Consider the following 26,868-nt stretch of genomic DNA (forward strand, 5'->3'; position numbering starts at 1 on the left):
GCACGTTCTTGGGGCAGTCCCTCCAGGCTTCTCCTTGTTCTGGACATGGACTCTGAGTAATCGATTTCATCCCCCGCCACACACTGTCGTGATGAGACAGTGGGTCCACATACGGGATCTTTAAGGGCTGGTTCTCACCCATTCCCTACTATTCTTTAGTTCTCCTGGGTGATGTTTCCCACAAACTGTCAATGTTGGAGTTGCAAGAGTCAGTCTCCAGTGCACAGGATTGAAATGTTGTGGGTCAAGGACAGAGTTCAATTCTCTTTGGCTTCCCAGGGGATATTCTGTGTGTTTGCTATTCCTCCTGGCTGAGTCCTACACCTGGGACAGAGGTGCTTCTTTGGTGACAGTATTTGTCTCTCCTACTGGTTTCTGTGATGCCCTTTTATCCTTTCTTGTGGAAGCTTTATTCATCTGCTTTTCAGCCCGAGGATATAACTTTTTTTAAAAAAGATTTATTTATTTATTTACGTAAGCACTGGGTACAGTCAGAAGCATGGGAGGGTGAGAGGATGCACCAGAGCCAGAGCGGGGAACAGAACAGGCAGACTGATGAAATACACTGCTGAGGGGAGCATCAGGTGCGGCAGGAGAGGTCTACGCGCCATGTGGGACCCTCGCTGGCAGCCAGGGATCAAACCGGCACTGCAGAGGCTGCAGGCAGCTTTGCAACCCAGCGCTCAACCACTGTGCCTCCAGGGGAGCCCACAAGAATATAACTTTTAATGCATAATGCATAATATTCCACTGTATAGTTCTGCCATATTTTATTTAATAATTGATACATACTGAAATTAAGTCAGTTTTTGTTTAATATCAACTAAATAGCAACAAAATCACCAATTTTCAGCTCAATTTGCTGAATAATTTACTCATTTTATATTGACTCATAGGATTTATTTATTCTTGTGTATGAATTTTGGATCATTTTAATATCCTTGGTTATTAACTTACATTGAACACTAAAATCTGAAGCATGGATTAGATGTCATAAATTCTTTTTAGAACATACACTGCCTAACTGCTTTCCAGAAACTTCTTACCAATACATATTTCTATTAAATGTATGTTTTATGCATTCATTTATATAAATGCGTTTTGTCATGTTTTTTGAAATATAAGTTTTACTGCTTCTCTTGTTGATTGTGAGGATTCTATATAGGAATTTTTCCCTACTGTGTTTATGACAAATATTTCATCTCAGATTTTCATTACTTTTGTTTATGGTATTTATTTAAGTACAGAAACTGGAAAAATAGTTCTCACTTTGCTCATAAGTCTTTTGTTAGTGAAAGAAGATTAAATAATCTCTTATACCTCTCATAGCAGTTTAAGCATTTTATTTTTTAGATTAACTGTTAGATTGAACTATATCTTAATGTAATAAAATCTTCGCATTTTGTAAATTACTTTCAGTTTGGCGCAGAGAACATCGACACACTACTTTTCTGTCATCTCAGGAGTCCCTCATGCCTTTTCTCTGTGCCAAAATAACCACTGATTTGCTGCCATCGACTGTCAGTTATTGTCACCTGATCTTGTAGAATCTTGTGGGATGACAACATTCATCTCCACGATTTGTTCCATAGTTGATTTATTCCCAGCGTATTGCTAATTTACTGTCAGCTTGTGGCTTTCCTTTTTTTATCTTCATTTATTCTTTTGATGGTACATTTTTGAGGAGCATAGGGTTGAATTCTGATTAGGTTGAACTTAAATATTTTTATAGTATATGCCTCCAGTGTTTTACATACTATCTCCCAGTCCATCCCAAAGTCACACCCATCTTAAATTAATGTTTGAGGCCAGCGTGAGGTGCGGACTGGGGTTCAATGTTTACCATTTAGATATCCAGTTTCAGCGCAAGCTTTATTTTTAAACAATTTTAAATGATTTTCCTTTCTTCTTTTGTCATATCACACAAATTAGGATGTTAAGTAGAATAGCAAATGGAAGTGATGAGAGAATATCTTTGTTGTATTCTCAGTCTTATGAGGAAAACATTCTTTAGTTACCTAGAAGAATGATATTACTGAAGACTTTTCTTCAATGTCTTTCATCAAAGGCTGTGTCCTTCCAGTTAAAGGATATTGAGAGCTATTTTCATACATGTATGATGTATTTTATCAAATGCTTTTTATACATCAGGTGTGATGATCATAAAATTTTCTCCTTTATTCTATTAATATAGTAAAACATATTAATTATTTTCTGCATATAACAATATTGATCTGAGTGTAGTACCATTTTTAGTATGATAGTAGTTCATTTTTTAAGTTTCATAAGGATTTTGTACTTATATGCATGAAATATATTTATGATTTTCTTTTCTATTATTCCTATCATCATTTGGTTTTAGTACATAGGTTATTGTGATCTCATAAAGTAATTGTGGAATAATCCCTTCTCTGTTTACTGACAAATTCTGCATAGGATTGGTGTCATTTCTCCTTTAAATGCTCAGTGGAATTCATAGTGTGGCTGTATGGAATTTGAGTGTGGGAAATAACAATTTTTGTTTCTTTAATGGTGACAGGGCTCTTTAGATTGTCTTTTTCTTAAGTCCTAGGTAATTTGAATCTCTATTAAGTGGTATAAAATTGTATTATTTTAATCCAATCTGATAAAGGCTATGCTTTTAAAAAAATTGTTCAAATTATAAATTTATCATCTAATTATTAATGCCTTACACTATACACTGTTTTATTGTATGGTTCCCAAACATTTTCTTTACTCTCTCTTAAGTATTTTAATAAGTATTAGCAATAAAAATATGTATTTGATTTTATTTACAAAGGCTATGACTAGAGATATTGTTTTGACTTTTTTCTTATGTCAGATGGAACATTAAGAATATGTTCCCCTACACTTTCCCCTCCAATTTTAATGATCACTATGCTGTAATCTGAGCCTGGGGATCATATGTTTACTATTAGGATTTATTCATCACATTGTGCTCAGAGAAAAAGGTAGAGCTTTGCAAAATACATTAGCAATATTAAAACTAGAATGATTTAAACCTTCATCTCAAGAGATTAAAAAAAACGAATCTGCAATTAAATCCAAAATTCTAGAGCAATTAATGAATGATTAGTAGTATTGTATGAGAAATTAATATGACTAAAATATAGAAAAGGAATTTCTCTATAAATAGGTACATTTATGAGTAAACAGGTAAATCTCTCATAGTGCTGATTAAGAAAAAAGTCACCAATGACTTCCAGGAAGTGAAAACTGACACCAGAGAGTTAACCAGGTATGAAGATGGCAACGCACAGGGGGCCATGATTACATTTATGTCAGGATTTTTGGAATTTTGCAAGAAATGAATTAATTCCTGAACTGGCAGATTTTTTTAAATTTATTTTTTATTTATACAATAGCTGGGGTATAGGCCAGACGCACGGGAGGGTGAGAGGATTCACCAGAGACAGAGCGGGGAGCAGAACAGGTAGACGGACCGAAATACACTGCTGAGGGGAGCAGCGGGAGAGACAGGAGAGGTCTGCCATGCCATGTGGCTATCTCCAAGGCCGGCCGGGGATTGAACCTGCGCTGCAGAGGCTGCGGACAGCTTCACAGCGTTGCACTCAACCCGCTGCGCCACTGGGGAGGCCCTTGAACTGGAAGATATTTAAGCTAAATTAATCATAAGGTTATTACCCTGAGTGTTCAGAGTTTAGTGCACACTTGAGCCATGGAGGTTGCCTCACCCATGTCCCAGAGATGTTTACTTGGTCACTGTGGGGAGGGCCAGAATCTCTATGTTTAACAACCTTCTGGTATAAAGGTGAGGGAGATGTTCGCTCATATCCCACCTGGCAGAGTGCCACTGCTTTCCATACTGTATTTTATTTAATTCTCACAACAGTCCTATGAGGCATGAACTCTCATAACCATCCTTGACGTACAGAGCAGGAAGCTGAGACTTAGAGAATTTCAGTACCTTGACGATGGCCCCATGGCTGATCAAAAGCAGGACTGAACTTGATGACATTACATTCATTTGGCAATTTCTGTTCTCTAGGCTGCCTGGCTAACCTTTGTGTTCTATTACTGTGTTTTATTTTACTGTAACAGCAAAAAGTGGATCATCAGAATTTGGGTCTACAAAAAAAGTGAAATCTCGTTATTGAATTCAATTAAGGTTTTCGTTGGGGGTGTGTGTGTGTGTGAGTGTGTGTGTGTGAGTGTGTGTGTGTGTGTGTGTGTGTGTGTGTTCTGTCAAACAGTATCAAACAGTATTCATTTAAACCAGACTCTGGGCAATGTTCAATCTCTGAGCTTCATTCTCTTTTCCTCCAGGCTGAACTGATATAATCAGGTCAACAGGGGGAAATGCTGTCATCCTCTTTCCTGTTTGCTGGTTTGCAAGGACCCACCTCCCTATGACGTAGCTTCACACCACTTCTTCTGTGATACGTCGACTTCTGCTCCCAGATGGTAGCATGTGGGGTCTGGCAGGGTCGACAGGACACTCTGGCACCCCCTTCCATGCCACACATAGTTTTTAGGCAATAGAGGCTTCTCATGGCTCGCCGGGCTCTATGAACATCCCTTATGATTCTTTGCTTCCTCCAGATTGCATCATGGTTGTAACCAGGGCCAGGGTCTCATAGTGAAGTGAACTTCTCCACAACCTGACACTGAGCTTGGCCGTAGGACTTCCTGTGGCCACTGGAAAGTCCATGGACATGACGCCTGCAGAGACTTACTTTCGCAAGTCTGGGCTTGCTCTTGTCTTGGGTAACTGCCGGTGTGAGGAGGGTGAGAGACAAGTGGTGCCATCTGCAGCTTAGAACCCATGTCTGCAGTGCTCATCCTATATCACCTGCACCCTAGCAGATCCACCAATGCATGGATGAAGGAAGACATGCTTCCAGATCTGTGCTATTGAGATTCTGTGGTGATGGTAGCACAGCATTATTTTAAAAGGCAATGATGGAAACACCTTGTTTATAAGATTTGTTACCCTCACTACTCTGTCAGCTTAAGAATAATGCCCATATTTTGCTTAATTCTACATTTCCTTAGCTTAGTTTATGCATATCACAGGTCCTCAATGTTTGCTGGGTAAATAATGAACCAGGGAATGACCTACAAGGATATCTGAGGAGAAGTAGGGAGTATGGTTACTATGGCAACCAGGTAAATAATTTAGACTGGGAAACCAGAATTCTGCTTTGGTTCAGGGAAAAGGCTGTACCCAATTTTAGGCTAAAGTAGGCCCCCAGGCAATGCCCGTCCATTCATAAGCAAGTCCACAAGGCCCTGGACAGAACCGAACCCTCTGACTGAATTAACCAGATGGCCAGGTCTGGGGTGATCTTCCCTTTTGTTCCAGAAGGCAATCTCTTGCTTCAGCAGCTAATAGGACATATCCTGTGGGTTCATTCTCAATAGCAACTTCAGGAATTTCCAAGGAGTTGCTTCCTGGTTAGGATGCACCTTCTGCTATTAATGATGACTATGCAACATTTGCTTTTGTGTAACATAAATTCTTTATAAGTAATTATGGTTGTAACACCATACATTAATATTTCCTAAGGTCAGTGCAGGCTAACTTAATTAAATATTACTAAAACATGTGAAGATGATCAAAGTTGGAGGAATTTAAGATGCGAAATGTCTATTTAATATGTACTTTCTTGTGCCATTATTATCTGAAACATAAGTGTGTGTGTGTGCACGTGTATGTGTGTGTTGGGTGCGTGTGTAAGCTTGTGTTTGCTTACTTTTCTCCTATACCATGTGAGATTCTGATTGATAGGAAAGCCAATGGCACAAGATAAAGGAGCTTCTATACAGAAATTCTCCTTTCAAAGCAAAATACTGGAGAGGCTTAGTGACTGTGCATGTTCAAATAAGACGTCTATTTCTTTGTAGGGTACATGTACATTTAAGGGGTCATTTCAATGAATGAAATGTTACCTCTCTAAGCAAATAATTACTATATCATATATTAAATTTGATATATTTAAAGCACAAGTATCACTTTGTATGAAGTTCTGATTATTAAACAGAATAACCTGAAAAAAGCAGGTACGGCCTTGATGATAAGAGAATTTCAGGTCTTCTCTACAGCATAGGTAGAATTCTTTTTTTTCTTTTTTCTTTTTACTGGTGTTTAAAAATCTTGTGCTTGTCACATCATTCTGTCATTTAATTTTGCATTTATCCTGTCCTTAAAAAAATCATATTAAACATTTTCCTTTATATTCTTTGATAGTATCCTAACTTACTCTGATATTATCACTTTAGAAATAAAAATTATAGCAAACCAAGGGAGGGCAGTATCCCTCTGGATGGAAAGCATACCCAACGTGAACACCTTTCAATGGAAAGCAATTCACGCTGAAGGAGCCCCTGCGCCACTTCTATCACAGACTTCATTTATTCACTTTCCCCACGTTTGTCTTCTAGAACTTCACAAGTGTTTGTCAGTAAGAGTCTCTTTCTTTTTAACTCTATTGTGGCTGAGCAGCATACTCTAAGCAGTGTGATTGTGGATGTTCTCGACTTAGCTCAGCTCCCAGAAAACAAATCAAAGATGCAGCACAAGAGTGTGTGTGCACAGAACAGAAACCTAGAGGGGCAGCTAGAGCAAGAGTTGCTGACATGCCTTTGTGGCCAGGTTTTGTATGAATATACGTCCATGATCAGCTTTTTTCAGCTAAGCCACCAACAAAAATAAACCTGTCTAATGGTGTACGACCAGGACGGCTGTAGAGCATCACCGTAATGCCAAGATCACGGCCAGGAGCTCTCTGGGAGACTCTCACCTGCACTGCCCACAGGCCGCTTCTCTACATCTCTCAACCTTTCCAACACTGGCCAGCAAAACCTAGTGACACTGGAAAGCTTCTGCTGCTACACCACCAGATCATTTGGAGGTGATGATGATTAGTGCGGCGTGATTTGGCTCTCACTGCTTTGAGCTGCTTGCTCTTCCAGAACACGCTGCCTGAGGTCAATGAGGCATCGGAGGAGGAGGTTCAATGGGAGGAGAGAGTGGCAACACGCAGCGTGTGCCCTACACTGCCTCAATTTTCCTGTCCACGAGATCTCAGAGAATGTGCATTCCCAGGTGGAGTCCCCTAGTGAGGGAACTGAGTTCTCCCCGGTCCCCGAATTCCTAAGTTGAGGCTCCTAACTCTCAGAAGAGTCTGTAGAGGTGGAGTCTTGGGAATAATTTGAGGTGAGATCGTGACGGCGTGGCCTTGCAACAGGGCTAGTGCCCGTATAGGAAAAGGTGCGAGGACGTCTTTCTCTCTGTCTCTCTTGTCGGGCCACAGCAAGAAGGTGGCTATCTAGGACCCAAAAAGAGGCTTCTCCCGGACACTGCTGGCTCCTTAATCTGGATTTCTAGTCTCTAGAACTGTGAGAAACTAATCCTGCTTGCTCAAGGTTCCCAGCCTTGCGTGTTTTCCTACAGCAGCCCCAGCTAAGACATGGTATCAGTCAAATCCCCTAAATGCAATAGATAAATAACACAATAAGCCAAATTTATTATATAGACTCAAAATCTGTAACAATCTGCAAAGAAGAAAACGTAGGGATCTTGTACCTTCAAAACTTTACATACAGCGAGTTATCTGATTAGCCACTTGTTTAGACAATGGTTATGCCAGAGCAAGGGGCCAGGAGACCATGGACTCCCCAGCATTGGCGCTGGTTAATTTGCCATCTTGAGTAAAGTCTCTGAACATCTCAGACTGGTCAGTAGCGGGATATGCGGGTTCCCAGGGGTGCACACTGAACTTATTATACAATGTTGTAATGCAGCGTTAGTGCAAGAAAGAAAAAAAAGTCCAGTGGGAAGCACTCATGGGGGCCTCTGCAGTTCCAACTCACAGGGCAGTTAGTGCTTCAGACAATGCACGACGCTCGCTCACCGTTCTGTTCCCGCTGCACGCCCGCCGCCAGCAGGTCGGGCTCCCCCAGGCTGATGTCGTTGAGCCGGGTCCCCAGGCACTCCATGCACAGGTGCTTGCACCACTCCTCGGCCTCCAGCTCTGCAAAGGGCCACACGGAACAAGGTCAGGGGAGTCTGCGCGTGCACGGAAGGGATTGCTGCAGCGCCGCCTGCCCAGCAGATCCCCACCACACCTTCCCACTGCTCGACGTTGTAGCTCCACCTGATTTTATAGTATTGCAATATACTTTATCTTACTTAAAGTTATGGTTTGGAGTTATGTGTTGACGATCTAGTATATTTTAGATCCATTGACGTTTCGGAGGCAGGTCACTAAGAAAAATAAATTAAATGTAGATAAAATTATACAGATGAATGGTTGAAAAATGTGAAATGTAAGAGGGGGCTTTTCTAATTTGTCTTGGATTTGCGCAGGTTGAAGGGCTGACCTGCAAGTCCAGGACTTGTAATGGGTCGTAGATGAGCTGGACAATGAACAACTTTTCCTTTTTTAATTTTAATTATATATATATATATATATACACACACACACACACAATACATATACACCAGTTCATATAGTACCAGTTCACCCCTGAACCATCAGTTCACCCAGTTCACCCCTGAACCATCACCACAGTCCCTTGTGCTCTTCTCTCCCCTGTTTTGATTCTTCTACATGCCCCTGAAATGGGACAACTTTTCTTGGAAAAACATCAAGAATGGACCATCTCTACTTCGAGATAACTTTGGCATAAGAAGCTTAAAATATCTTTGTCCTTTAGGAAATTAATTATTGAAAATATAGACCCAATGAGTGCTGTTTATTTTGCCTCCCAATTTCTTTAGATTTGCAAATTTTGGCTTCTGCTTGAAACTTGAGGACACCTTACATGCACGCAGAATCTCGGCGTGGCTAACACTGTCAGCGATGAGAAGGAGGGTGATGCTACTATAAGCCCCACGTGGCCGCGGTGGCTGTGGCCGAGGGGCAGTCCCGGGTCCCCACCATGTCACTGGGCAGCACCAGCACAGGGTGGGGACCGGCTTCAAATGCAGACAATCTAAAAAGGAGGACAGGGCACAAACATTTGGACCACGCCTCAAAATCACTGCACAGAAACCGTATAAAAACTTTGCACTGACACCTGCCCAGAGGAATTTCTGACTTTTCTATGTGGCATCAATCTGTGCTGGAGCAATTTAATAGAGATTTCCTTCACATCTCGTTACTCCCTCTGGACGACACTGTAGCTGTCATCTTGGCATTTTAAACCCTTCCCAATCCACCCCCCAAGAAGGGGTCGGTGACAGGTTTTCTGGGCTCCAGGGATTTGAACACCAACGCCAGGCAGTGAAGCTGCCTTCCTCACATGCCCGCACCAGGGCATCAGAAACAGACGTGAACATGCCATGTCCAGTCAAATCTGTCACTTGGTTTTAATTTTATCAAGACAATAGTGTTAAAAAAATAAAGAAGTCAAGCTTGCAGCGCCCTCAGGAAATCAGCATCATAAAAACAGTAATTCCCGTGCTCCCTTATGAAGGGTGTTTTCTTACAAAAGGTTTGGTCTGGGTGTTGCAGGGACTACCCCGTCTATAGCGTGAGTCGGTCATCAACCTGCATCGGGGAGAAAGCGAGTCAGTGAGCCCTGCCCACCCTCAGGTGCACCCAGGGCCCATTTCTTTGGGATTCTAGAAACCATTCTTTTCCCATCACAAGGTCACAATATTATAACTGGCACTTGCAGAGGCTCATGGTTTTCTAAAACAATTCTTTTATCTTCCAGGGAGGAAACACCAGCCTTCATAGAAAAATTCTATTGGAGCAGAAATAGCACGTACTGAAAGTAAATTTCATTAGGTATTTGTTTTAATTTAGGATGTTTATCAAAGTCTTGAAAACTTTTCTAGAACAAATCCAAAGCTTAAACAAATGTACTTTCTGCTCATCTATAGCTGGTGTTAACAATTCAGCTGAGATAGACAAGAGGACTATATAAATACATATACATAATATATATACACACACACACATATACTATATAAATATATATATATACATGTACTATATACATATATATGTATCTTCCTTTTACATTTTGATGTTTTCAATATTTCTTTGACTCCACAATTTAAAATCGTTAGTAAAATCAGCGTCGCAAACACCTCATCTGTGTGGCTCTCGCCAGTAGTGTTTCTAGGACTCCGCCGCAGAGGGGGGCACCCAACGTGCTGTTTGGGGTAAAACTGAGATGTGAAACATGCCCGCTCACCTCCTGCCAATTTCCCCTTTAGACACCAAGTCAGTGCCGACCCAGAGGTCAGAGAACTGTCCCTCCCTCCTATCAACTCTGTTGTCCTAGGATTTAATGAGGCAAAGGAAGGACCACGAGGCCAAGGGCTGCGGTGAAGCCAGAGGTCTGCCCCTCAGGCAGAACTCGGGGTTCCTTTCTGCCAGGCCCAGAACCCAGGTACCTGGCCCAGCCCAGCACAGAGAGGTTCCCGCTCCCGCAGCAGCTGCAGCCACGCTGTCCTTGCAGCCAGGCTCAGGAATCGCAGCACTTCAGCATTTTGGTAATGCAGTGCCATATAAAAATAGAAATAGCAAAACAATAAAAATAGAGATGGGCACAATAAAGACTGAACTGGGAGCTATTTCAGAAGGAGACAGACAGACAGACACAGAGAGGGTGAGAGAGAAGCAGGAGGAGGGAAGGGAGAGGTGACTTCCCTGCATTTCAGGTATCACCAAGGGTTCATTTTTTTAACAAACGCTCACTATAACTCACTATAAGCCAGGCCTGTGCCAAGAGGTGATATGACAATCACAGTCCGTGTTGTCGATCACCACAGTGCCTCCTGGGGAGTGAGGCACACGTGCTGTGGAGCCTGCAGGCTGGCAGGGGGCCGGGGGCTGTGGCTGAACGGCCCGAGTCTAAACAGGAGCCTGTGAGACAAGCAGGAGAAGGTGAGGGGAGGCGCGTGTGTGCCTCACACTTGTGAGTGTGCAAGCGTGTGTCTGTGTATTTGTGTGTCTGTGTCTGTGGTGAGTGTGCATGAGTGTGTCTGACCTGGATGAGTGTGAGTGTGCATGAGTGTCAACGTGTCAGTGCATGTCACTCTGTGTGTGTCTGCATGAGTGTGTGTGAAAATGCATATGTGAGTAAAATACAAGAAATGGTCAGCAGTCAGCACCCTGCCCTCCTCCCGCCCCAGACAGTTCAGTCCTCTAGCCCCTCAGGCCTCCGTCCAGCAGGCGTTAATAACCTCTGTGCTCTGAATACTTTATCCTCTAGCTCTGCTGCAGAAACTCTGAATGTGTTTATTAGACAAGGATTTTTGCGCTTTACTTTTTTAAAGATTTATTTATTTATTCATACAAGCACTGGGTACAGTCAGAAGGACGGGAGGGTGAGAGGATTCACCAGACAGAGCGGGGAACAGAACAGGCAGACTGACGAAGTACACTGCTGAGGGGAGCAGCGGGCGCGGCAGGAGAATTCTGCGCGCCTTGTGGGACCCTCACCCGGCGGCCGGGGATCGAACTGGCGCTGCAGAGACTGCAGGCAGCTTCGCAGCCCAGCACTCAACCCCTGCGCCACCCGGGAGGCCCTGCTCTTTATTTTTAAATCTGTGTTTGATAGTTACCTCTCACATAATTATAATTATGTTCTTTATTTGTTCTTCCGTATGCAAAATCGATGAATGGACGTTCTTGAAGCTTTTATTGTATGTTCACTTATTTTGTCCCATCATTTTTTAACTAGTGTTTTTCTGTGAATGATGTTCCCTCTCTCACCTTTCCCTTCTGTTTTTTCAAGAACCAAGGAGATTCAATACAAACACAATAATCTGAAATCACTGAATTTTAAAATCTTTGTTTTCCCACAGACTCAGTGCCTTTGTCTTTTGTTTCATCTTTCCAACTTGTGTCTAAGTCCACACACCGTGTGTAAATAATGCCATTTCTTATGGAGCAAGAAAGGCAGAAGAACGTCCTCCACCGTTTCCTGTGTTTTTCCGCTGCCCTACAGAAGCGCTTTTTCATTAAACGAGCGTGTCCTTTTTGGATAACCTGCAACTAACCACACTCAAGGTCTTAATTCAGGCAAACAATTTTTGTCTCTAGAACAGAAATCCAAAGAACATGTTCACTAGGTAGAGGCCTAGTGAAACCGATAAATGTGGTCACTTCCAAAAGAAACTGGAAGATGTTTGGAAATCACAGAAACAGAGAAGAGAGACTAACCTGAAAGTAATGACTGAACTACGAGACCAATGGGCTACCGATTTCAGGGAAAGTAATGATTAGGGATATTGCAAAATAGAAACACAACAGAAGGAGGTGACTCCTTCCCGCCACCCCTGCCTTGCAGAATGCTGGGGGGACTTGCCAGACCCCTTTGAGTTAGAAGAGGTGTTAGCAAGCAGAGCCTTAATAAATATCTGTTGACTAAATGATAAAATCCAACTTTTATTACTTACACTGAATTTAGGCTTTAGGGTAATGATAGGAACGTTAAATGGTGCAAAATGAGCTATCTTTTAAAACAGTGAAAAAAATTTCATCACATACACAGAAAATATGCTATCAGCCAATTCATGTCACTGAATTAAATTCTGCTGGGCCGGTTTTGTTTTAATTTATCATAAGAGGCAGGCAAAATTTATTGTTTTGGGCAAAAATAACAGTTGTATTTAGCACTCACTGGATTTAGCTTTATTAATAGTCTTAGAAAAATGTACATAAAATAATCTGCTTTTGTCTTTAGCAAAACCACTAATTCTTAACTTTTTCTTGTCTCCTATGCAGAAGTGCCGTGATTTGGCAATAACTCTTTTCTCATATTTATTAAAGTCCTCTTCTATACAAGCTTTGCTGAAAAAGGAAGAAAAATCTCTTCTCCCTCTACAGAAAGCATTGCTTAACGAACACAATGACATCACTTATTATCAGCTGGAACTTGTAGAACTGTAGAACCGCTAAACTGGAGGCCATTTTGATTGGTATCAATTTGCTACTTAACTGGTCTTGCTGACATTTTTACAGATTTTACAGATTTTCTTTTTTTCTCACTTGTCCTACAGTAGGAAGAAAAGAAACCAGTTAAAACCGAAATACGTCCTTCAACAACAATGGAAAACATGTCCCTATTTTGCTCGCAAGAAAGAGCCTTTTTCATCTGCTGAAGTCAGATGTCAGGATTGTTCAGTTTCAAGATGGTGGGTTGTAGTTTTCTCTCCTTTCCTGGAAGTTCCCTCCTTTGCTCCTTCCCCATCCTTCACACCTCATAATCCTTTCAAGCTGGTTTCAAAGATGACTTTTGCAGTTTAGCTCCTTTGGATGTGGCACTTTCCTCTGTGTTCCGACAATGCTCTCTACTCACGTCCATCTTACAGCTCCTGAGCTACTTACTGGCCTATTCCCAACCAGGGGGGCTGTGGGAGGCTGACTTTGTTTAGTCACTTAAGACCTCACATAGCACCTGGATATGGAAACTAATAAATAAATGCGAAACAAGTAAATGCATGTTGAAGTCACCCCAACAAATTGAAGATAAATTTTAGAGCCAAATGTGAATCATCCCGTGAGCAATCACTGGCTGGATGTTTTGCAGGATCTGGTTCAGTCAATGGTTTGACCAGAGGACTATGAGTACAGTGACTTGTGACACCTTCCCTACCGATGCAGGAACATAAAAGCAAATAATAAAACAGTGCGAGGACCAGCCTGGGTGCCTGATGGCCAAGGATGAGGGCGTCTTCTACAGACCCACAGCATAAGTGAGAAAGAGTCGTGTTGGGTGAAGGTGCTGAGACTTTGGAGTCATGCATCACGTATACATACATAGTGTTTCCTAATTTTAAGAAAACAGCAGAAGTGGGGAGATGCTATCACACAAATCTGAAAACGCTTGTCAATGTTGGTGGCTAGTCAGCAAGGATTCAGGAGGCTCGTGGGTCCTGCACAGATGCTACGTTCAGCAGTGGTGAAATACTCGGTGAGAATGTCTCCAGCCATCCCTGGTAGATGTTAGAAAACAGCACGAAGTGAGGAAAGAAGCTGGAAAATAGAATCTTAGCGGCAAGTGTTAGCTGCCTTAGGGCTCCATCTGGCAAGGGGTTAAGAAAAAGAATTGGTCAGTTTGGGCATAAAAGTCTTAAAGGAAATAGCATTTCCAAAAGATTGGAGCCTTTCAAGGTTTAAAAAGGCAACAGCTTTTCAACTCCAGGTCAATGCCAATAAAAGTAAAACATGATAAGGCTTTGAGCCTCAGATCCTTTCTTGCAACCTCAGAATGGCTGAAAATCCCACAGAGTAAAAGTCTGGCCCAAGTGTGGTGTCCTGTTCAATTGGAGAAATAGCCTGGGGGGCAGCAACCGAGGAGTTCTCCCCCCCAAAATGCCCACCAGGGTCTGAAGGAGAATCTGCAGGACCGCGAGAATTCAAGCAAGTATTTCCAGGAAGGAAATGTCAGCATAACTATTGGCAGGTGGAACTAAGTAAAATAAAAAAGATTAAAAATTGTTACTTTTTAAAGGGTGATTAAAGAAATAGGAAACTGCTCTAAAAAAAAAAAAAAGAAGTCAATGGCGTTTGGAGCTTTTAAATCACCCTGGATCTTCTAGGGCAGGAAGCTGTCTGAGAAAGGCTCTCGCCCCTGAAGAAGGTACACACTCCCTCGTCTAGCACATGGGCTACAAAAATCTGGAAGCTCCTGGGAAGTCAGATCATGGTTCAAAGAACAATGGTTTGGTGACCCTCTCTCAGAGGAATGAGTATATTCTGTGTTTTAGATGAAAGCTGAGCAGGTGCTGGGTGACCAGAAGCCTGGTGGGCACCCTTGGCTTGGGAAGCTGGTTCTGGAGATTTCCCCCAGTTTATAGTGAGCTCATACTTATTTTCCCTTTGGAGTTAGGTGCCCAGCTCGCTGAGTATTTGTTGGTGAATGAGAGTGTACTGATCTACTGTCCATCAAGTTCCCTTTAACTGTACCCAGCCTGAGGCACTCTGAGAGTCTGGAGGGAAGCCCTGCCTAGCTGGGATATGGGGTGAAAGTCGTGAGCATCTTTCCAAGAACACACCAGGGTTTTGACCCTTCCACATCCTGAAATCCTTCCACATCTTCCAGTTATACATTTATAAAAGAAGGAAGCATGGGGACCACTGATGATGGAATATGAATAATTAATGAGTAGCATAAAATGATAATTATTCTGATACTTTGCAGCAAGATGATCATTAAGATTTATATGTTCTATTCACATGATGATAAGTATTGTACAGCTCATAAAGATGACTTACAAAAGCCAGCATCACATTATGTTGAAATATTATATTCACATTAATTTTCCACTCATTGGGAATAAAGATAACCTATTATTGACAGAAAGGTACTTCGATCCGTCTGAAAAATTATTTCTTAGTAATGATTTTAAAACAAAATATAGGAATCGTGAAAACATGAACTGATCACATTTAAGTTAAAAAAGATAAAATTTAAAATATGAGATTGTGAAAGTAATTAATATGTATTTTTGATGCATTACTATATTTTTAAATTTCCACCTTTAATATCACATTTTGTGACCTAATCAAAATATGACAAAATAATTTATTTAGAATGTATTTTCTGACTCGTCACCCTTTAAATTAATTGCTTATGAAATGAGGTGAATTAGAAATGTATTTCCATATACTTCAGGCAAAAACATTTTAAGGAAACTTTATAATACAGTGGGAATGAGGTCTGTCCTCTTATGTTTGATCCAGCTAAGGCCCTCTCCTTTCTTCATTCTCATTACCTCACACTCAAGTAGTCTCAGCTCTGCAGTCTTATTTCTAGGGCCTATTTTGGTTTAGTATTGCCAGTTCCTTTGGTTTGTTTCCTCCATATTCCACATATGAGTGAAATCTGATTTTTTTTTCTTCTGATTTCTTTCCCTTAGCATAATTCCTTCCAGTTCCATTTATTTTGTTGCAAATGGCAAGAGTCCATCTTTTTCATAGCCAAGTAATATTCCATTGTGTATATATACCACATCTTAATACTTGGCTGTTGTAAACAGTGCTGCAGTGAACTCCAAGAAAATAGGAATGCTTATGTGCCTTGAAATTAGTGATCATGAATTTTTTGGGTAGATACCCAGGAGTGGAATTGCATGATCACATGGTAGATATATTTTTAATATTTTAGGAACCTCCATACTGTTTTCCATCGGGGCTGGTCCAGCCTGCCTTCCCCCTAGCAGTATACCATGGTTTCCTTTTCTCCACACCTTTTCCAACATTTGTTGTTTGTTTTTAACATGGTCCATTCCCACAGGAGTGAGGTGGTGTCTCATTGTGGTTTTGATTTGCATTTCCCTGATGATAAGTGACACTGGACTTTTTTATGTGCTTGTTTGCCATCTGTATATCTTCTTTGCAGATGTTCTATTTTTGATTTGGGCCCTTTATTCTTATTTTGTTGAATTATATGTATTTTCTGTTGAGCTTAGTTACCAGCCCCTTGTCAGATGTATGGTGTGCAAATATTTTCTCCATTTCACCATTCAGTAAGGTGTCTTTTGGATTTTAGAATGAGAACATGAACAGAGAATCAGGATATGCACGAGGAGAAGGAATGAGTGTTTGACAAGGCATCGCTGAGGCCAACAACTGCAATGAAAACACCAAACCCAATAAAGAAACGCAGACTCTCAACATTGTGCTCCATACTCTAACCACGCACTGATGGAAATATCTTTCTTCAGAGTAATTTCCTTAGCCTACAGTATGAACATAGATAAAAATGATTTTTTAAAAGATTAAGAAGTTTTATGATATTATATATAAGAATAAAATGGGTTTACCAAACAAAACTGCTAGGGGAATACTGTCAATATTAAGATAGGATTTTATTAAGGGTTCCACTGTGGTCAATGCAAAACACATTTCTATTCCTGGGGAAAAGGGCAGCAAAATTCCACCATTCTATTCAGTTATACATTTTCTGAATTTCTTAATTAGATTTTTGCTGACTAGCAGGATTCCACAAAGTGATTTTGCTGTCATAATCAACCGAACCTAAAGATTACATGTGGTTTATTTGATTATTTGCTCTCTTTGGAACCCGTCGTCATGCTCCAGGTGGATATCAGACTAAAGGTACATCTTGTGCTCAACTGACCTGTGAGCTCTCATTTCTCTTACAGGATCTTACAACGAATGGGCAGAAGGCATGACCACAGAGCAGAGCAGATCTTATATGGTGGGGTGAATGCAAAATTGCTAGAGTACAGCAAGGTTCAGGGACTTCCCTGGAACCAAAGGAATCATCCAGATCTGTTCCGTTCTTAACTATAGTCCTAGCGGTGACATGTCCAGCAGAATTTAGGTAAAAGTTGACTTTCACATCCCTGTTTTTGTTAATAAGTGAACACCTTTTAAGAGAGTTGAGAAATGAGATATTGTCCCAAGGAGATAACTTGAAATAACTTCTGAAAGGCTTAGGGATGATTCTGTCACCAGCCTGGTAACCATGAATCCCTGCTCCTTGCCCTGTCCATTCTTGCTCAGCTCCTGCTTATCTTCTCTAGCAGATAAAACCAGAAAAAAAACAGGCAAGGCTGGCTTAAAGCAAGATGGGGGTGGAAGTAAGACAAAGGTCAGCCCACAATCTCATTAACCTGCTAAGCAGTCCGCCCACCAGCATTATGATCTGTTAGGCTAAGACCAACTGGGGAAGAAAATGGGAGAGAAAACCTGGAAAACCTTGCCTGTTTCTCTGAAATTCTGCTGATACAGACCCTTTAGCCTCTCTCCTTCCTGAGGGGTCCCTCATGTATGTCCCTGATTCGCCCCAGTTCAGAGATATGGCGGTTGAGGAAACAGGTCATTACACCCACCGTCCACGACTGGGGTTTGCTGGCACCTGAGGTTTCCTTCCGTCGAGTCTTGTCTCTTGAGTTTTGGCTTATGAGAGATGAGTAGTCAGACTCTACATATTCCCGTTAGAGTTCCAAAAAGCTTCCTTTAATTTTCTTCATTGATTTTGGCACTAAGATGAAAAATATCACCTTGAAGACTGGATCCTATTGCTTACGTTCATCTGTCCCTCATCTGCCCATGAAAGCAACTTCTTTATCTTGGCATGGCTATCAGCTCCGTAGCAACAGCCAAGCGTTGCTGTTTGATCACTGCAGCGGTGGCAACGACAGTGTCGCATGGGCACAGGAGAATAATCTGCAGATCATTGCCATTTTGCTTATTTATGGATTAAAGTAGATTTTTTTGTGAAGTACACATTTTCAAGCTGGCTCTAAAAAAGACTCATCGGAAATCTATTGCTGCATACGCATGCAAAATTTGGTTTGATTAAAATGGATCAATGTGAAATTGTGTTCACATATTTGTCCTATTTATTCAGAGACAAAGTTCCTCTCACAAGATAAATCTTAAGATAAATGAGCTCAATAAACAAGAAGAAAAGGACCTAAAATCTGGAGAATATAGTTAGAATAGGAGAGAAGCTTTCAAAAACAGAGCGTAGTGGCTAAAGAGTATTAGACGATGCTTTACATAGGAACTCAGTGCCTACTCCTGTGTTTAAAAACATTAAAGGGGAAAATATGCATGCCCATAACTGGAATATATTGGCATATATCAGCCACCAGGAGGTTCTGGTGGCTGAGTCACAAACAGAGGGGGTTCAGCTCAGGGGGATTTGTCCTGGGGTCAAGGTAGAGCTGGAAAGGGCCAGGTAAACCTAGCCCATCCCTATTAAGCTCAAGTCTGTGACCTTGAAACCCCACTTATGAAGCCCTAGTGGGGGCTAAATCGTAATTAAGAAGCTCCTATCCCAAGGCCACTTCTCAGTAACACCAAGGTTCTGAATCACTTGGCAGAGAAAGGATATAAGGCTCTGGAACAAAGCTATGCTAGAGAGTTAGGCCATGTGCCAGATCCCCTTTCTGAAAACTTGCCAGCAACTCTGGGAGTTCCTGGGGATGGCAGTTCCTGGGGACGGCAGTTCTGCAAGGTCCAAAGAGGGACCCTCCTCTGGGCTAAAGCATCTTCTTGCATCCTCAGGGAGGCGAGCAAATCAGAGAGAAAAAAGGCAGGGAAGATGCTCCCTGTGGTCATTCTCAGAGCCAGGACAGACCCAGGAGGAAAAAGCAGACGGAGCCCCTTTGAATTAGTGCACCGGACCCTGCCCCCCAATCCTCCGGCCAAAGGAACCTGGACTTAGGAGGGGGCAGGGCAGAACATGAACTTACCGAGATGATAGTGGTTTCAACTGTGCTTCTAAATGAATGAATTTTAACGTGAGTTGGGGAAGAAAGGTACTAGGTTAACATTCACAGCAATGTTTGAGGTGTGTTAACTTGGGATGCTTATTATACATTTAATTGCAAATGAGTTGGAAATTCTGTGTCTAGATAGAAGATTAAATTGGAGGGTGGTACTTAAAACTTGTGGGGAAAATGAGATTAAAACTGGAATAAGGGACTCTCACTGATCCTTGGAATAGTCCACAACTTAGAGGTGTGAGAAGCCATGCAGTCACAAAGAATGCTGAGAAACTGACCAGTAAACAAGGGGGGTTGTCAGCCCCTTGAGAGCAAAGAGAAGAAAATATGCCAAAAGGAGAGGCTTACACGCTTGTTCATTTGTGTGACTGATCAGTTTTTCACTTGTATTGTCCAGGGAGATTTTTTGGAGGCAAGACCCAGGAAGGACCCAGGCAGCAGCATAGAACAGGAGTTAACTCAAGGCCAAATAACAGGTAGAGAGAAAATATTTGCAAATTGTATAAAGAGGATAAATTTTCCAATGTGTCTTAAAAAAGGACTGCAAGCGTGCGAAAAGAAAATGGGTTAAAGGCTTCAACATGGGGCTTAAGAAACCAGCTGCTGCATCTTGTTTTGGCTCTGCAGTAAATGAGCCTGACCCTCTGGAGCGTCCAGATCATCCTTCCCCAGGAATGGAGACAGCAAGAAACTCAGCCGGGGATGCCCAGACCTATCTCAGCTGCAAATCCAATCCTCTAAGGGACCCCCCCGGTGCTGTCGCCCCTCCACAGCAGGATGTAGGTACAGGAGAGACACCCGAACCCCTCAAGAAGAGGACTAGAACAACAGAGCAGAGGTTTGTTATAGGCCTCCGTGCCTCACCTTTCTGTTGTGGGGCCACAAGCTCATAGGAATTCAGCCCATCTCCATGAGAAACAGACCCTCCACCTGGCAGAGGCGCTTGCAAGCGGTGGCTCCAGAACCAGCCCCAAAGCCAGACAGACGCAGATGGCAGAGGACCTGACCTGGCATGACCCTGGGCTCATTAGCAGCTGAAACACACCCGCGGGTGGAGACTGCAGCCGCCGAGGAGACGTGAGACTCCTCAAGAAGCAGGTAGCTCTTCTGCCGTCTCCCAGGACAGCCCGCCCCGCACAGGCCTCCTGCTCCCACACCCTGACACTCAGCCCCCTAAAACCAGGACCCCCCTCTGCTCTCAGGCCAGAGCAGCTGGGGATCCTTCCTGCCCACAATAAACATTCCTTGCTTGAAATGTCCAGGAAAGAAAAAGAAAAAGCTGTCAAAGAAAGAGCTTCTTCACAAGAAATGGCAGGAAAGGAAGCAGTGAGTTCAATCACGCCAGGAGCAAGCTCCCTGAACGTGTCGATAAATACCCACGCTGATTAAGCTGAAGTCTGAAGGCAGAATCGTGGGAGAAATAAGAAAGGGGAAGTGAACAAAATCGAGGTGTGCCTGGGAGTTCCAAGTCACACCTGACAGGAGACGACGCCTGGGGCTTACTCAGAAGATCCCAGCTGGGACGCAGGGGGCCCCCTGCTCCTCACAGCTCGTGGACTCTGGGCTGAGCCAAGTTCAGCATCTCTGCGTGGGCACAGGAGGGTCGCCCTGATTCAGACAGGCCCGCAAGCCCACACCTGCTAGGTGAGTTCAGGGTGGCTGGTGAGGACCCACGCAGGGATCTGCGCTGGCTTTCTACCGACTTCCTCTCGGGGGCTGCTTTCTGTCTTGAAAGTGATTCAATCGAAGCTACATTTTAACGCGGAATGACTTTGTGCACCGCATCCCAAACTGACTCCCTGCTCACTCATCATGTGACATTTGGATGTTCTCGACGAGGCTGTGCTGGCTCTCAGCAGTATGGATGGGGACGGCCGTGCTGAGGAAACCTTAATTGCAGTTACAGAGTAGACTGGGCCCGGGCGCGCCACGGCCACTATCGCCCCACCGAGTTCCCGAGCAGCTGCCTGAGGATGTCTGAACTGGAGTTTATGGGGCAGGTGCCAATGGTTTCTTCCTTTTTGTTCCCTAATTTGGCGTTTAGGTAGATAATGAGATAGATTTTGAAGTGTCGTTCCTACTTTACAAGGCTTTCTTCGTCTACTCTCTCCGTTGAGTTTGCAATTCAAGCGTAAGAATGATCAAGTGTAGATGACTATAATGTTTCCAGAATAACCAGAAAAAGAGCATATCACTTCTTTGCATGAGTGTGAAAACCCCCAAATCTGCTCAATGTAGGTTACGGAGGGTCCTTCATACAACGCATCCTCACGAAAGCCTCGCTGGGAGAGAAACATCATTTTAGCGATTGTATTAAGGGCCTTCTGGGAAAAAAGTCACTATCCTATGAGTCCCCACCATCATGGGATAATGACCACAAGTGGTCAGCCCCTCAAGATTTAGATGTTAGAATCCAAATTGACAAGCTGATGGAAATTTTACATTCATTTTTACCCGAGGAAGTATTCCAGGAGTCACTTGGCGCCTACCCTTTTCATATAAAAGGCAACATCTTTAACAGCTGGCGAGAGTCTCTGTCCCTCAACAAGGACACTCTCAGCACTTCCCAGGCCAGCACCACAGCGCTGGCTTCGAAGCTCTGAGGCCATGTGGGAAGAGTCACACGTGCCCACCGAGGAGAGGAAGCAGGGCGGGCAGCAGGGACACGCGCGCTCCTGACAAGCATCTCGGCCTCTTCCAAACACTCCAGTGAGGCCCGTGGAGCGAATCAGAGTCCAGCCACACTGCAGCCTCCTTGTCCCGCCCGAGGACACACCCAACGTGCCTGTAGCCACAGCTGGGCCAGTTACTGCTTCTCAAAAAACACCAGGATTTGTGACTGTTCACCTCCCCAAGTTTAAAGCCAACCATGTAGTCAGTGCTCAGAGATGCCACTCCAGCAAATCCCTGCAGGGCCACTCAGATTCAGTCCTCTGGGCCTTATTGTGAGACACCCCAGCCATGCTGAGGCTGTGGTTACTAACCCCCGCCCCCTTCTCCCTGTCCCAGCTCCTCCCCGTCACCCCTGCTCAGCACCTGCTTGGCCAAGTGCGGAGCGTCCCTGACTCCATCACAGTCTGCCTCACTCACAAAACCTATGCTGGCAACTGTGAGCGGTGCTGGACCCCCGGCCACGAATCCCCAAATAGAGACTCAGAAAGGCGACGTGCAAAACCACGTTCTTCTCGGCCATCTGCAGGCTCCTCCTCCACACCGCAGCCCGCCTCCTCGGGGCCTGGAGTCCGCTTCTTAGGGACACTTGTTCCTTTTACACTCTGCGCCTCCTCAGAGGAGCCGTGTGGATGTCGGGGGTGAGGAAGTTTTCAAAATCACCTGATGCTGATTGTTGCTCTGACTCCGCAGGTCAGAGGGCAGACCCGGCCTGGACCAGGGCAGCTGGGGCGCTGACTGCAGGCCCCTTGGCTGCTGGGGCCCCGTGGTGGCTGGACCCCAGGGATGGAAGTGGCTCAGCTCTACCCGCTTGCAGCGGTGAAGGGACGTTTCAGCCCACGTGTTTTGGTGCTGCTGTGTTCTCAAATGTTCAGAGTAGGAAGCATCTGTCCTCGGGGAGTCCAGGCTGTCCCGTCTGTGAGGACCGTGCCCAGTCACCAGACATGGGCTGTTTTTACAGTTGCTCTAAGTATCAACCAGGAAAACTGAGGAGAACAATTTCTTGGAAATCCACTTGCCTAGGACCTCGTTTTCTTATTGGAAAAATTCATACAAAAATTCGTGCAATTAAGCACTCGGGTTCTCCATCAGCTTTTGCTGCACTCTGGAATATTCAAAAACACCGCAGGGCAAGCTTTGTTTCTATCTGTGGAATCAGTGGAGGAATACCGAGAGCTGCGCCAAGGAGCCGGGGGGCTCTCCATCCCGTCAGGAAAATGAGGAGGGAAAGCGCCTCCTGACTGTGGGCTTCCCCGTGCTGTTCTGCAGTGAATGAGCTTGCATGTAGCTACACAGGTGAGAGAAAGAGGCATCGCTGCTGCGTTATGGGGCTAACCAGGAAAGCAGGAAGCGGCTCGATGTCAAATACTGACTTGGCGGCAGATTGTGTTCTGAGAAGTTTCCATTTCACATAAGCCTCCCCGCAGTGCCAGGGGCGGTCCCCGCGAATGCCCACTGGTGCAGAGACTGAAGTCTAGAGGCCTGCCCAGCCTCAGCCTCGGTCTCCTCACTTACGCATAAGATGAAAGATACGGCTAATTCTTATCTTAGGTCTGGCAGAATTCCAGGCCTAAATCCAAAATTGTAACTTTTAATTATAAATTTCACACAGGGGAAAAGGATAAATCATAAAGAGCGATACAGAGGAATTTATAAACAGGAGAAATTTCACGTAGGTGACAATGCCCCATCGTGGGTGGACTGAACCTTTCCGCACGGTCTGACGGACGGGGTCAACTGCCCCCTTGTGTGCTTTGTTTTGAGCCTATTTGTTACCCTTTATTTCTAACAAATAATTTAATTTCCAAAGTCTCTTCACTTTGCACTGGCTTTCTTTGGTTGGCATCTGTCTGTTCCATTTTTTGCATCAACCAATTTTTGTCTAGATTACGCTGGGCTGAGAAACCCCCCACCGTGCCAGAGAATTTCTAGAACAAAAATGCTTATTTCTTGCCTCTGACCTGGTTGCATTCAGGTCAGCTTAGCTCTGTTCTGCGTTTTCTTCTTCTGGGACCAGCCTGAAGGGGCAGCCTTGATCTCAGCATCGATCTCTGCCTTTTCCAAAAGAATTTTTTTTTTTTTAGGCAAGCTTTATTTATTTATTTGTTTGTTTGTTTATTATTTATTTATACAAGCGCTGGGTACAGTCAGAAGCGCGGGAGGGTGAGAGAATTCACCAGAGCCAGAGCGGGGAGCAGAGCAGGCAGAAGCACCGAAGTACACTGCTGAGGGGAGCAGCGGGCGGCAGGAGAGGTCTGTGCGCCATGTGGGGGCAGGGGAGCAGCCGGGGATCGAACTGGCGCCGCAGAGGCTGCGGGCAGCTTCACAACCCAGCGCTCAACCGCTGCGCCACCACCGGGGAGGCCCCCAAAAGAATATATTTTTGATACTTCTTTCTGTGAAGGCTTAGGCTAATAAATATCTTTAGATTCTGTGTGTCTGAGAATATTGTTCTACTGTCCCTTTTGATGCTAATTGGTCTTGATTGTTATTTTTCTTCAGCATTTTGAAAACATGGAGCAGAGGCAGACAACGCAAGGCTGTTAAACTCAGAGGCGGCGCATGTCCTGCGCCCACATGCCGCTGGCAAAGCAGGTCAGTGGGAAACAGGCTCAATATTCCAAGAAGCAAGGCAGGCAATCATTGGAAAGAGTAACACAACCTATGTCTGCAATTCCCCGTTCCTATCCTCGCACTTTCTGTCATTCCCGGCCCATGCTTTTGTGTGCATTTACTTGGTAAGAAGTACAGGATTCGATTTTAAAATCCAATTTAAGATCTCCTTTAAAAAAGGACAGGTACTTAGAATTATTTTGATTTTTTGGACCATTTCGTGTTTTCCACTTGTCGTGGAATTCCTGCCCCTTCCCCTTACTTTGCTGTCCTCTATACCAGAAATTCTCAGACTTTTTTTGTGCCTTGGAATAACCTGGTGTTCATAGCAGCACTGTTTACAATAGCTAAGCTTTGGAAACAACCCACATGCCCAAAAATAGATGACTGGATCAAGAAGATGTGGTACATATATACCATGGAATATTACTCAGCATTCAAAAAAGATAAACACATGCAATTTGCAGCCACATGGATGGTGCTGGAAGGGATCATGCTCAGCAAAATAAGCCAGAAAGAAAAAGAAAAATACCGGATGGTCTCACTCATAGCAGGAATCTAGAAAACTTAAATAAGGGACCAGGAAAATGAATAACTATAAGAAAGTGAAAATCAAAATCAACAAACAACTATGAACCAGAGACACTCTATGGGGGTGGGGGGTGGGGGGCGGGAGGGGAGGGATTGGGGTCAAAATGGGGGGGTTGTAATTGTATGGGGAATATAAAAATAAAATTTAAATTAAAAAAAGAAAGAAAAAAATACACACACACACAGAGGCACAAAATAGGAAAAAAAAAAAAAAAAAGAATAACCCGGCAAGCCCATTACAGTTGATTCTTGGGCCCCCGCCCCAGAGTTTCGATGCAGCAGGTCTGAGAATTTGTCTTTCTGACAAGTTCCCAAACACACTGCTGGATCGGAGACCACTTAGCAATTGCATTTTCTTTATTTTCCTCCGTTTCCATGTACAAGAAAACAATACCATGATTTAAAAAATACTTTTAATGACGATTTCTTCTCTGAACTATATTATTTCCTGACATTCTATTTGTACCTTATTTTAAGTCTATTATTTTTGAAGTATTAAAATGGATCTTACACTTGGCACTTTATTTTTTCCCACTGCTTAACGATTTTACTTTTTCATTTATTTAGTTTTTTGGGTTTTTTATTGAGAGAACTTTGTGGACAACCCTGTATATGATTTGTGAGTCAACATTCATTGAATGGGTGTGATTTGCAAGTATGGAGTTGCTTACTCTCCATTTAAAATACCCTATGATGTAAGTGCTTTTTACATGTGTTTTTATTTTACACATGGAAATGGAAGCCCAGAAAGCATAAGAATTTAGTTCCTCAGCACAGGAGACACCCACACCCTCTCCCTAAACCCTCCATGTTACGCATAATTGTGACTGGCAGCTTCCTGCTTCCTGGTTGTCTCTGCCTTTTCCAAAAGAATTTATTTTTGATTCTTCTTTCTGTGAAGGCTAATAAATAGCTTTAGATTCCGTATGTCTGAGAATATTGTTCTACTGTCCCTTTTGATGGTAATTGGTCTTGATTGTTATTTTTCGCCAGCATTTTGAAAACATTTTGTAGTGTCTTCTGCCCACTGTCAACATGATTGCAGTCTCTACTCATCTGTTCTTTTCTCCTAAAAGAAATCTGACTTTCTTTGGAGTTGTGATAAAATCGCTTACTTTGTATCTGGTTCCTTACATTCACATAGTGTGTCTACTACTTGACTGGGTGTGACTCATGGGTCTTTTTTCAATTCTGTTTTTCCCCCCCTGGCTATTATCCTTTTGGGTTCTTCCTCACTCCTATTTACTCTTGTTTCTTACCTTGGAAATCCAGTAAGTGAGCGTTGATCATAAGCTGGGCATGTTCATTCTATCTTTATCTTACTCTCCTATCTTAGTATTTTTAACTTTGTATTTTCTACTACATTCTTGATTTCTTCCAATCTGTCTTTAATTTTCTAGTCATCCCTCAAGTAGTCTAATTAAATTCAATCATTTCCTTTTAAATGGCTTTTAAAACATCTAGATGTTTTAGTGGTTAAATTTACTTATAGACTCTTTTATATTATAATCCCCTACTAATATGATGTCCACTTCTTCCCTGTCACATTCAATGTTTTAAAAGTAATATATAATCACATATTTATATACTATGTATTGTGTAAAATAGAATACATCTATAGTATGTAACTATTTTATATCATTTTAATAACTTTTCCTACTATTTTTCTGTTGTTTCCATTATTTGCAATGCCTAGGATACTAATTTGCCTTTTTCATCAGCTGACCACTTTTCATTGGGATTTATTCATGTAGGTCATACTGTTGTAATTTTTGCCT

The 26,868-nt window shown here is 43.0% G+C and overlaps 1 protein-coding gene across 1 annotated transcript in view; it reads right to left on the reverse strand.

Moving 5' to 3' along the window:
- Positions 1-26,868, reverse strand: part of DOK6 (docking protein 6) — a 329,181-nt gene that overhangs the window by 122,632 nt on the left and 179,681 nt on the right. Inside the window, exon 4 of the mRNA XM_037508418.2 lies at positions 7,899-8,018. Coding sequence (XP_037364315.2) covers positions 7,899-8,018 — 120 coding nt within the window. The remainder of the gene's footprint in view (positions 1-7,898; positions 8,019-26,868) is intronic.

The sequence above is a fragment of the Talpa occidentalis genome, unplaced genomic scaffold, assembly GCF_014898055.3.
Source record: "Talpa occidentalis isolate TD23 unplaced genomic scaffold, MPIMG_talOcc4v2.1 talOcc4.13, whole genome shotgun sequence".
In the NCBI taxonomy this organism is placed as follows: domain Eukaryota; kingdom Metazoa; phylum Chordata; class Mammalia; order Eulipotyphla; family Talpidae; genus Talpa; species Talpa occidentalis.